Source organism: Scyliorhinus canicula, chromosome 12 (genome assembly GCF_902713615.1).
Source record: "Scyliorhinus canicula chromosome 12, sScyCan1.1, whole genome shotgun sequence".
NCBI lineage: Eukaryota > Metazoa > Chordata > Chondrichthyes > Carcharhiniformes > Scyliorhinidae > Scyliorhinus > Scyliorhinus canicula.
Genome location: NC_052157.1, coordinates 97,412,328 through 97,425,373, shown reverse-complemented (window position 1 = coordinate 97,425,373; position 13,046 = coordinate 97,412,328). Strand labels below are relative to the sequence as shown.

At 54.5% G+C, this 13,046-nt stretch overlaps 1 protein-coding gene across 1 annotated transcript in view; it reads right to left on the bottom strand.

Annotated features, from left to right (window-relative positions):
- The window catches only part of LOC119974548 (zinc finger protein 574-like), a 45,653-nt gene extending 35,038 nt beyond the window's left edge, over positions 1-10,615 (bottom strand). The window contains exon 1 of the mRNA XM_038813528.1: positions 10,068-10,615. Within this exon, the coding sequence (XP_038669456.1) occupies positions 10,068-10,427 (360 nt within the window). The 5' untranslated portion in view covers positions 10,428-10,615. The remainder of the gene's footprint in view (positions 1-10,067) is intronic.
- Positions 10,616-13,046: the final 2,431 nt, after the last annotated feature.

Here is a 13,046-nt window from a genome sequence, read left to right as displayed (position 1 = left end):
GGAGATTTGGCAGGCCAAGGGCGAGGGAGTATTCTTTTTTCTCCCACGTCCACAGGGTGTACTCCAGAATAGACTTTTTTGTACTGAGCAGGGGGCTGATTTCGAGAGTGCAGGACACGGAGTACTCGGCCATTGCGATTTCGGACCATGCACCACACTGGGTAGAAGTAGAACTGGGGGAAGCACGGGACCAGCGCCCGTTGTGGCGCCTGGATGTGGGGCTGCTGGCGGACGATGAGGTGTGCGGAAGGGTCCGGAAGGGCATTGAGAGATATCTGGGCACGAACGACACGGGCGAGGTGAAGGTGGGGGTAGTCTGGGAGGCCCTGAAAGCAGTGATCAGAGGAGAGCTGATCTCCATAAGGGCACACAGAGAAAGGAAGGAGAGGCAGGAGAGGGAGAGACTGGTGGGGGAACTTATAGAAGTGGACAGGAGATATGCGGAGACACCAGAGGAGGGGCTGTTGAGGGAGCGGCGCAGTCTACAGGCCCAGTTTGACCTACTGACCACTAGGAAGGCGGAGACGCAATGGAGAAGGGCACAGGGCGCGGTCTATGAGTACGGGGAAAAGGCGAGCAGGATGCTAGCACACCAGCTGCGCAAGCGAGATGCAGCCAGAGAGATTGGGGGAGTGAGAGAGAAGGGAGGGAACGTAGTGCAGAAGGGGCAAGAGGTGAACGGGGTCTTCAGGGATTTCTACAGGGAATTGTACCGGTCTGAGCCGCCCAGGAGGAGGGGGGGAATGGAGAACTTCCTCGATAGATTGAGGTTCCCAAAGGTCCAGGAGGAACGGGTGGAGGGGCTGGGGGCGCCGATAGAGCTGCAGGAGTTAGTTAAAGGGATAGGCCAGATGCAGGCGGGGAAGGCGCCGGGGCCGGATGGGTTCCCGGTGGAATTTTATAAGAAGTATGTGGACTTGGTGGGTCCAGTGCTGGTGCGAGCCTTCAATGAGGCGCGAGAGGGGGGGGGTTCTGCCCCCGACAATGTCACAGGCCCTGATCTCCTTGATCCTGAAGCGGGACAAAGACCCTGTACAGTGCGGGTCCTACAGGCCTATCTCCCTCTTGAATGTAGATGCCAAACTGTTGGCAAAGGTCCTGGCAACCAGAATAGAGGATTGTGTGCCAGGGGTAATCCATGAGGACCAGACGGGGTTCGTAAAGGGACGACAACTTAACACAAATGTCCGGGAGACTGTTGAATGTGATTATGATGCCAGCAGTGGAGGGGGAGGCTGAGATAGTGGTAGCACTGGATGCGGAGAAGGCATTCGATAGGGTGGAGTGGGAATACCTGTGGGAGACGCTGGAACGGTTTGGGTTTGGGGAGGGATTTATCAAGTGGGTGAGGCTGCTGTATTCGGCCCCGATGGCGAGTGTGGTTACAAACGGGAGGAGGTCAGAGTATTTTGGGCTCCATCGAGGTACCAGGCAGGGATGCCCCCTATCCCCCTTACTATTTGCATTAGCGATCGAACCGTTGGCGATGGCACTGAGGGGTTCAGGGGGGTGGAGAGGACTGACAAGGGGAGGGGAGGAACATCGGGTATCACTCTATGCGGATGATTTGTTGTTATATGTGGCGGACCCGGAAGGGGGAATGCCGGAGGTAATGGAAATACTAGCGGAGTTTGGGGACTTTTCGGGATATAAATTAAATGTGGGTAAAAGTGAGGTCTTTGTGATACACCCGGGAGATCAGGGGGAGGGAATTGGGCGGCTCCCCTTTAAGAGAGCAGTAAAGAGCTTCAGGTACTTGGGGGTGCAGGTGGCAAGGAACTGGGGGACCCTCCACAAGCTGAACTTTTCAAGGCTGGTGGAGCAGATGGAGGAGGAGTTCAAGAGGTGGGACATGGTACCGCTGTCGCTAGCAGGGAGGGTGCAGTCAGTCAAAATGACGGTCCTCCCGAGGTTCTTGTTTCTGTTCCAGTGCTTGCCCATCTTTCTCCCCAGGGCCTTCTTCAAGAAGGTAACTAGCAGCATTATGGGCTATGTGTGGGCACATGGCACCCCTAGAGTGAGAAGGATTTTCTTGGAACGGAGTAGGGACAGTGGAGGATTAGCGCTACCCAATCTTTCCGGATACTACTGGGCGGCGAACGCATCGATGGTGCGCAAGTGGGTGGTGGAGGGGGAGGGGGCAGCTTGGAAACGTATGGAGAGGGCGTCCTGCGGCAATACAAGCCTGGGGGCGCTAGTAACGGCACCATGGCCGCTCCCCCCCACAAGGTATACCACGAGTCCGGTAGTGGCGGCCACCCTTAAAATCTGGGGGCAGTGGAGGCGACACAGGGGGGAAGTGGGGGGTCTGATGGCGGCGCCACTGAGAGGGAACCACAGATTTGTCCCGGGGAACACTGGCGGGGGATTCCAGAGCTGGCACAGGGCGGGCATCAGGCAACTGAGGGACATGTTCATAGAGGGGAGGTTTGCGAGCCTGGGAGAGCTGGAGGAGAAATTTGAGCTCCCCCCGGGGAACACGTTTAGATACCTGCAGGTGAAGGCATTTGCCAGACGACAGGTGGAAGGATTTCCCTTGCTTCCCGATAGAGGGGTGAGTGATAGGGTGCTGTCAGGGGTCTGGGTCGGAGAAGGGAAGGTCTCGGACATCTACAAAATAATGCAGGAGGTGGAGGAGGTATCGATAGAGGAGCTGAAAGACAAGTGGGAAGCGGAGCTGGGAGAGCAGATAGAAGATGGGACATGGGCGGATGCCTTAGAGAGGGTCAATTCGTCGTCGTCGTGCGCAAGGTGGGGCCTCATCCAATTTAAGGTGCTGCACAGAGCCCATATGACGGGGACTAGGATGAGTCGGTTCTTCGGGGGTGAGGACAGGTGTGTTAGGTGTTCGGGAAGCCCTGCGAACCATGTACATATGTTCTGGATGTGCCCGGCACTGGAAGAGTTCTGGGAGGGGGTGGCGGGGACGGTATCGAGAGTGGTGGGAACCAGGGTCAAACCAGGGTGGGGGCTAGCGATTTTTGGGGTTGGGGTGGAGCCAGGAGTACAGGAGGCAGGGGAGGCCGGAATATTGGCCTTTGCGTCCTTGGTAGCTCGGAGAAGGATCTTGATTCAGTGGAGGGACACAAGGCCTCCGAGTGTTAACACCTGGTTAAACGACATGGCAAGCTTCATCCAATTGGAAAGAATCAAATTCGCCCTGAGAGGGTCGGTACAGGGGTTCTTCCGGCGGTGGCAGCCCTTCCTTGACTTTCTGGATCAGAGATAGGAACTGGAGGCAGAAACAGCAGCAACCCGGGGAGAAAGGGGGGGGGGGGGAAGGGAGGGAGGGGGGATAGCAATGAAGGGAGTACGGCAGCGGGGCGTCGCGGGCAATGACTGCCCGAGGCCATCGGCAGAAAGGGAAAAAAAACGGTTTGGTTGCCAGACTGGTAGCGCGGGGGGGGGGGGGGGGGGGGGGGGGGGGGGGGGAGGGTGGAGGGTGGGGGGTGTGCGCGCGGGGGAGGGCGTGGGGAGGATTTTCCAGGGGGGATTTGTTGTGTTATAATTTAAAATGTAGTAGGGGTAAATGTTTGTATCGAAAAATTTCAATAAAAATTATTTTAAAAAAAAAGAATCTCACCCATTTTCTCTGACTCCATGCATAAATTCCCTCTTTTGTCCTCGAGTGGGCCAACCCTTTCTCTAGTTACCCTCTTGCTCCTTATATACGAATAAAAGGCTTTGGGATTTTCCATAACCCTGTTTGCTAAAGATATTTCATGACCCCTTTTAGCCCTCTTGATTCCTCGTTTCAGATTGGTCCTACATCCCCGATATTCTTCCAAAGCTTTGTCTGTCTTCAGTCGCCTAGACCTTATGTATGCTTCCTTTTTCCTCTTAGTTAGTCTCACAATTGCACCTGTCACCCATGGTTCCCTAATCTTGCCATTTCTATCCCTCATTTTCACAGGGACATGTCTGTCCTGCACTCTAATCAACCTCTCTTTAAAAGCCTCCCACATATCAAATGTGGATTTACCTTCAAACAGCTGCTCCCAATCCACATTCCCCAGCTCCTGCCAAATTTTGGTACAGTTGGCCTTCCCTCAATTTAGCACTCTTCCTTTAGGACCACTCTTGTCTTTGTCCATGAGTATTCTAAAACTTACGGAATTGAGATCACTATTCCCAAAGTAATCCCCGACTGAAACTTCAACCACCTGACCGGGCTCATTCCCCAACACCAAGTCCAGTATGGCCCCTTCCCGAGTTAGACTATTGACATACTGCTCTAGAAAATCCTCCTGGATGCTCCTTACAAATTCTGCTCCATCTAGACCTCTGACATTAAGTGTATCCCAGTCAATGTTGGGAAAATTAAAATCTCCTATCACCACCACCCTGTTGCTCCTACATCTTTCCATGTTTACATATTTGTACCTCTATCTCATGCTCGCTGTTGGGAGGTCTGTAGCACAGCCCCCACATTGTTACCGCATCCTTCCTATTTCTGAGCTCTGCCCATATTGCCGCACTGCTCGAGTCCTCCATAGTGCCCTCCTTCAACACAGCTGTGATATCCTCTCTGACCAGTAATGCAACTCCTCCACCCCTTTTACCTGCCTCTCTATCCCACCTGAAGCATCGATATCCTGGGATATTTAGTTGCCAATCATGCCCTTCCCTCAACCAAGTCTCACTATTCCCTTCACTTATTCATTATTTGATATTATATTTGTAGTCAGTTAAGGTAAAGGGTAAAAATGGGAGGAGATCCCAGACCCGTGTTATGCTCCTCATGCGCAATGTGGCAGTTCAGGGACGCGGCCGATGCCCCTGACCCCTTCATGTGCGGGAAGTGTGTCCAGCTGCAGCTCCTGTTAGACCGCATGACGACTCTGGAGCTGCGGATGGACTCACTTTGGAGCATCCGCGATGCTGAGGAGGTCGTGGATAACACGTTCAGTGAGTTGGTCACACCGCAGATTAAGATTGGTGAGTGAGACAGGGAATGGGTGACCAAAAGGCAGAGAAAGAGCAGGAAGGCAGTGCAGGTGTCCCCTGCGGTCATCTCCTTCCAAAACAGGTATATCATTTTGGATACTGTTAGGGGAGATGACTCACCAGGGGAAGGCAGTAGTAGCCAGGTTCATGGCACCATGGCTGGCTCTGCTGCACAGAAGGGCGGGAAAAGACTGGATTCAATGGTAAGGGGAGTAGACAGGCATTTCTGTGGTCGAAAACGAGACTCCCGAATGGTATGTTGCCTCCCGGGTGCTCGGGTCAGGGATGTCTCCGATCGGCTGCAGGACATACTGAAGGGGGAGGGTGAACAGCCAGTTGTCGGGGTGCATATAGGCACCAATGATATAGGTAAAAAACGGGATGAGGTCCTACAATCAGAATTTAGGGAGTTAGGAAATAAGTTAAAAAGTAGGACCTCAAAGGTAGTAATCTCAGGATTGCTACCAGTGCCACGAGACAGTCAGAGTAGAAATTCAAGAATAGTCAGAATGAATACATGGCTTGAGAGATGGTGCAGGAGGGAGGGGTTCAGATTTTTGGGACATTGGAACCGATTCTGGGGGCGGTGGGACCATTACAAACCGGATGGTCTACACCTGGGCAGGACTGGAACCAATGTCGTCGGGGGTGCTTTTGCTAACACTGTTGGGGAGGTTTTAAACTAATGTGGCAGGGGGATGAGAACCAGATTAGGAAGTTAGAGGTCAGTAAAGAGGCACCAACTAAAGCCAGTAAGGTACTGGATAATAAACTCAATGTGACAAAGGGGAAGAGTAGACAGGGAAGAGATGATGATCGCAAAGGGATAGGTGGTCTGAGGTGCATTTGTTTTAATGCGAGAAGTATAGCAGGTAAGGCAGATGAATTTAGGGCTTGGATTAGTACCTGGGAATATGATGTTATTGGTATTACTGAGACTTGATTGAGGGAAGGGCAGGACTGGCAACTGAATATCCCAGGGTATAGATGCTTCAGAGAAGGGGTGGAGGATTTGCATTACTAGTAGAGATGATATCACAGCTGTGATTAAGGAGGGCACTTAGGCAATATGGGAAGAGCTAAGAAATAGGAAGGGTGCAGTAACATTGTTGGGACTTTACTACAGGCCTCCCAAAAGCGAGCATGAAGTAGAGGTACAAATATGCAGACAGATTATTGAACAATGTAGGAGCAATAGGGTGGTTGTGATGGGAGATTTTAAACTTCCTACGTTGGAGGCGTAGATGGAGTAGAGTGTGTAAGGAGCATCCAGGAGAGTTTTTTTAGAGCAGTATGTAAATAGTCCAACTCAGGAAGGGGCCATACTGGACCTGGTATTGGGGAATGATCCCGGCCAGGTGGTTCAAGTTTCAGTCGGTGATTACTTTGGGAATAGCGATCACAATTCCGTAAGTTTTAGAATACTCATGGGCAAAGACGAGAGTGGTCCTAAAGGAAGAGTACTAAATTGGGGAAAGGCCGAGTATAACAAAATTCAGCAGGAGCTACGGAATGTGGATTGGGAGCAGCTGTTTAAGAGTAAATCCACATTTGAAATGTGGGAGTCTTTTACGGAAAGGTTGATTAGAGTGCAGGACAGACATGTTCCTGTGAAAATGAGGGATAGAAATGGCAAGATTAGGGAACAATGGATGACGGGTGGAATTGTGAGACTAGCTAAGATGAAAAAGGAAGCATACATAAGATCGAGGCAACTCAAAACTGATGAAGCTTTGGAGGAATATCGGGAAAGTAGGACGAATCTCAAACGTGCAACAAAGAGGGCTAAAGGGGGTCATGAAATATCTTGGCTAACAGGGTTAAGGAAAATCCCAAAGCTTTTTATTCGTATACAAGGAGCAAGAGGGTAACTAGAGAAAGGGTTGGTCCACACAAAGACAAAAAAGAGGGAATTTATGCGTGGAGTCAGAGGAAATAAGTGAGATTCTTAATGAGGACTTTGCATCGGTATTCACCAAGGAGAGGGACATGACGGATGTTGAGGGTAGGGATGGATGTTTAAATACTCTAGGTCAAGTCGTCATAAGGAAGGGGGACGTTTTGGGTATTCTAAAAGACATTAAGGTGGACAAGTCCCCAGGACCGGATGGGATCTATCCCAGGTTACTGAGGGAAGCGAGGGTCGAAATAGCTGGGGCGTTAACAAATATCTTTGCTGCATCCTTGAGAACGGGTGAGGTCCCGGAGGACTGGAAAATTGCTAATGTTGTCCCTTTGTTTAAGAAGGGTAGCAGGGATAATCCAGGGAATTATAGACCTGTAAACTTGACGTCAGTGGTAGGCAAACTGTTGGAGAAGATACTGAGGGATAGGATCTATTCACATTTGGAAGAAAATAGAGTACAAGAGTTGGCAGGTCATGTTACAGTTGTATAGGACTTTGGTTAGGCCACATTTGGAATACTGCGTGCAGTTCTGGTCGCCACATTACCAGAAGGATGTGGATGCTTTGGAGAGGGTGCAGAGGAGGTTCACCAGGATGTTGCCTGGTATGGAGGGGGCTAGCTATGAAGAAAGGTTGAGTAGATTAGGATTGTTTTCATTGGAAAGACGGAGGTTGAGGGGGGACCTGATTGAGGTCTACAAAATTATGAGAGGAATGGACAGGGTGGATAGCAACAAACTTTTCCAAGAGTGGGGGTGTCAGTTACAAGGGGTCACGATTTCAAAGTGAGAGGGGGAAAGTTTAAGGGAGATGTGCGTGGAAAGTTTTATACGCAGAGGGTGGTGAGTGCCTGGAACGTTTTACCAGCGGTGGTGGTAGAGGCGGGCACGATAGCATTATTTAAGAGGCATCTAGACGGGTATATGAACGGGCAGGAACAGAGGGAAGTAGACCATGGGAAAATAGGAGACAGGTTTAGATAAAGGATCCCAGCGCAGGCTGGGAGGGCCGAAGGGCCTGTTCCTGTGCTGTAATTTTCTTTGTTCTTTGTTATCAATGATGGGCAGCATGGTTTTGTGCATGGAAGGTCATGTCTTACAAACCTAATAGAATTCTTTGAGGAAATGACAAAGTTAATTGATGAGGGAAGGGCTGTAGATGTCATATACATGGACTTCAGTAAGGCGTTTGTTAAAGTTTCCCATAGCAGGTTGATGGAAAAAGTGAAGTCGTATGGGGTTCAGGGTGTAGATGGATAAAGAACTGGCTGGGTGACAGGAGACAGAGAGTAGTGGTGGAAGGGAGTGTCTTAAAATGGAGACGGGTGACTAGTGGTGTTCCACAGGGATCCGTGCTCGGACCACTGTTGTTTGTGATATACATAAATGATCTGGACGAAGGTATAGGTGGTCTGATTAGCAAGTTTGCAGATGATACTAAGATTGGTGGAGTTGCAGATAGCGAGGAGGACTGTCGGAGAATACAGCAAAATATAGATAGATTGGAGAGTTGGGCAAAGAAATGGCAGATGGAGTTCAATACAGGCAAATGCGAGGTGATGCATTTTGGAAGATCTAATTCAAGAGCGGACTATATGGCAATGGAAGAGTCCTGGGGAAAATTGATGTCCAGAGAGATCTGGGTGTTCAGGTCCATCGTACCCTGAAGGTGGCAATGCAGGTTGATAAGAGTGGTCAAGAAGGCATACAGCATGCTTGCCTTCATTGGACGGGGTATTGAGTACAAGGGCAGCACGGTAGCATGGTGGTTAGCATAAATGCTTCACAGCTCCAGGGTCCCAGGTTCGATTCCCGGCTGGGTCACTGTCTGTGCGGAGTCTGCACGTCCTCCCCGTGTGTGCGTGGGTTTCCTCCGGGTGCTCCGGTTTCCTCCCACAGTCCAAAGATGTGCGGGTTAGGTGGATTGGCCATGCTAAATTGCCCGTAGTGTCCTAAAAAGTAAGGTTAAGGGGGGGTTGTTGGGTTACGGGTATAGGGTGGATACGTGGGTTTGAGTAGGGTGATCATTGCTCGGCACAACATCGAGGGCCGAAGGGCCTGTTCTGTGCTGTACTATTCTATGTTCTAAGAGTCGGCAGGTCACGTTACAGTTGTATAGGCCTTTGGTTAGGCCACATACGGAATACTGCGTGCAGTTCTGGTCGCCACATTACCAGAAGGATGTGGATGCTTTAGAGAGGATGCAGAGGCGAAAGTTTACGGGAGATGTGCGTGGAATGTTTTTTTACGCAGAGGGTGGTGGGTGCCTGGAACGCTTTGCCAGCGGAGGTGGTAGAGGCGGGCACCATAGCATCATTTAAGATGCATCTAGACAGATATATGAACGGGCGGGGAACAGAGGGAAGTGACCTTGGAAAAAAGGGGACAGGTTTAGATAAAGGATCTGGATCGGCGCAGGCTGGGAGGGCCGAAGGGCCTGTTCCTGTGCTGTAATTTTCTTTGTTCAGTAATAGCAATAACATTATATCCCCAGGTACTAATCCAAACACTAAACTTCATCTGCCTTACCTACTACATTTCTTGCATTAAAACAAATGCAGACCACAAGTCTCTTTGTGTTCATCATCTGCTTCCTGCCTACTCTTCCCCTTAGTCACGCTGACTTCATGATCTAGTTCCTTACAGGCTTTAGTAACTACCTCCTTACTGTCCACTAACCTCCTCATTTGGTTCCCATCCCCCTGCCACAAGAGTGACAGACCTGTCCCCACCAGCACTGTACTGCAGTGTTCTACAATGACAGACCTATCCCCACCGTGTTGTCCTGAGTGTAATATCACTGTGGGGATACTGTGGGCAGATCTCAAAAAACTCTTGATGACTTCGCTCCAACAATGGAGGAAGTGCTGAATTGGAGTCTGGTACACAACCAATCAGCCTCCAGAATTAAACACCTTTCGGACACTGCCCCCACCCCCTGATCCACAATTCCTAGATCAGAACTCTAGACTTCAAGGCCGCACTCACCTCCTCACCATCCCCTCTTTTACTCAACCAACTACCCTCACTTACATGATGCACAACAATTATATCTCCCCAGAACCGTCTCTGATGCCTGGAGGACAACGCATCCCTCAACAGCAAATAGGTGCCTAATCCCTGGCCCCCTTCAAGTGAACCAACCCAAAAACTCTCTCTCTGGCCTCCTGTCATCCATTCCAATGTTTTAGTGAAGAGGATCTCCTCGGACTGACCTGCGTACATTCTGAACATGCGTAATGATGAGTGCCCTCAGGCAGGCTGAGGCTGCCGATGTCCAGTTTGCCACAGACTAAGCTATCCTGGGCATGCAGTTCCTGATGCTGCAGCAGCTCCTCGGCTGTGCCAACAAGCTGCTCACAGTCCACGCACTGGAAGTGGTTTTCTGTCTCGCACACGCTGTGTGTCAGCTCCAGCTCCTTGATCTCCGACTCGGCCATCTCGGGGCACACATACACATGGAGGCCGACATGAGTCTGCTGATGCAATAGCACATCTTCCAGTGTGTTGTAGAGCTGCCCGCACTCGGAACACATATACTGGTGTTCGATCACCGCGCTGCTCTCCGTCTCCATCTGCAGCCCGTGCTCCCTCCAACCTGGCCGTCTTCAGCAAGACAGTAAGCTCTCCGAGGACCCGTAATGAAGCATTACCTGCAGGGAAATGAATCATGGTCATCAGACTGGGGTCACACACAGCCCAGTCACACACACAGCCCACCCAGCCCAGTCACACACCCAGCACGCCCAGCCCAGTCGCACACACAACCCGCCCAGTCCAGTCGCACACACAGCCCGCCCAGTCCCACACACAGCCCGCCCAGCCCAATCCAGTCCCACACAGCCCGCCCAGTCCAATCACACACACAGCCCGCCCAGTCCCACACACAGCCCGCCCAGTCCAATACACAGCCCGCCCAGCCCAATCCAGTCCCACACACAGCCCGCCCAGTCCAGTCACACACACAGCCTGCCCAGCCCAGTCACACACACAGCCCGCCCAGTCCAGTCCCACACACAGCCCGCCCAGGCCAGTCACACACACAGCCCGCCCAGTCCAGTCACACACACAGCCCGCCCAGTCCAGTCACACACACAGTCCGCCCAGTCCAGTCACACACACAGCCCGCCCAGGCCAGTCACACACACAGCCCGCCCAGTCCAGTCACACACACAGCCCGCCCAGTCCAGTCACACACACAGCCCGCCCAGTCCAGTCACACACACAGCCCGCCCAGTCCAGTCACACACAAAGCCCGCCCAGTCCAGTCACACGCACAGCCTGAAAGGAGGACATGACATTAGGGCAGAGGCTCGAGAGCTTTCATCACCTCCCACTACACCCTGCCCCTCCCCACGCTGTCTCTCCCCCACCCCCCCCCTCGCTGCACCGTCTCTCCCCCACCCCCCCCTCGCTGCACCGTCTCTCCCCCACCACAACCCCCTCTCGCTGCACCGTCTCTCCCCCACCACAACCCCCTCTCGCTGCACCGTCTCTCCCCCACCCCCCCCTCGCTGCACCGTCTCTCCCCCCCCCCCCCCTCGCTGCACCGTCTCTCCCCCACCCCCCCCCTCGCTGCACCGTCTCTCCCCCACCCCCCCCCCCCCCCGCTGCACCGTCTCTCCCCCACCCCCCCTCGCTGCACCGTCTCTCCCCCCCCCCCCCCCCCTCGCTGCACCGTCTCTTCCCCACCCCCCCCTCGCTGCACCGTCTCTCCCCCACCCCCCCCTCGCTGCACCGTCTCTCCCCCACCCCCCCTCGCTGCACCGTCTCTCCCCCACCCCACCCCCTCCCAGCTGCACCGTCCTCTTCCCACACCCCACCACCATCGCTGCACCGTCTCTTCCCCACAACACCCCCCACGCTTGCACCGTCTCTTCCCCCCCCACCCCCTCCCAATCGCTGCACGTCTTCTCCCACCCCACCCCTCGCATGTGCACCGTCTCTTCCCCAACCCCACCCCCTCGCTGCACCGTCTCTTCCCCACCCCACCCCCTCGCTGCACCGCCTCTCTTCCCCACCCCACCCCATCGCAGGCACCCGTCTCTTCCCCACCCCACCCCCTCGCTGCACCGTCTCTTCCCCACCCCACCCCCTTCCTGCACCGTACTCTTCCCACCCCACACCCTCCGCTGCACCGTCTCTTCACCCACCCCACCCCCCTCGCTGCACCGTCTCGTTCCCCACCCCCACCCCCTCGCCTGCAACGTCCTCTTACCCCACCCCACCCCCTCGCTGCACCGTCTCTTCCACCACCCCACCCCCTCGCTGCACCGTCTCGTCCCCACCCCACCCCCTCGCTGCACCGACTCTCTTCCCCACCCACCACCCTCGCTGCAAACCGTCTCTTCCCCACCCCACCCCCTCGCTGCACCGTCTCCTTCCCCACCCCCCCCCCTCGCTGCACCGTCTCTTCCCCACCCCACCCCCTCGCTGCACCGCTCTTCCCCACCCCACCCCCTCGCTGCACCGGTCTCTTCCCCACCCCACCCCCTCGCTGCACCGTCTCTTCCCACCCACCCCCTCGCTGCACAGTCTCTTCCCCACCCCACCCCCTCGCGGCAACCGTCTCTTCCCCACCCCAACCCCTCGCTGCACCGTCTCTCCCCCACCCCACCCCCTCGCTGCACCGCTCTCTTCCCCACCCCACCCCCTCGCTGCAAAGCGTCTCTTCCCCACCCCACCCCCTCGCTGCACCGTCTCTTCCCCACCCCACCCCCTCGCTGCACCGTCTCTTCCCCACCCCACCCCCCTCGCTGCAACCGTCTCTTCCCCCACCCCACCCCCTCGCTGCAACCGTCTCTTCCCCACCCCACCCCCTCGCTGCACCGTCTCTTCCCCACCCCACCCCCTCGCTGCACCGTCTCTTCCCCACCCACCCCCTCGCTGCACCGTCTCTTCCCCACCCCACCCCCTCGCTGCACCGTCTCTTCCCCACCCCACCCCCTCGCTGCACCGTCACTTCCCCACCCCACCCCCTCGCTGCACCGTCTCTTCCCCACCCCACCCCCTCGCTGCACCGTCTCTTCCCCACCCCACCCCCTCGCTGCACCGTCTCTCCCCCACCCCCCACCCTCGTTGCACCGTCTCTCCCCCACCCCCACCCCCTTCGTTGCACCTTCTCTCCCCCAACCCCCCCTTCGTTGCACCTTCTCTCCCCCACCCCCTCGCTGCACCTTCTCTCCCCACCCCCT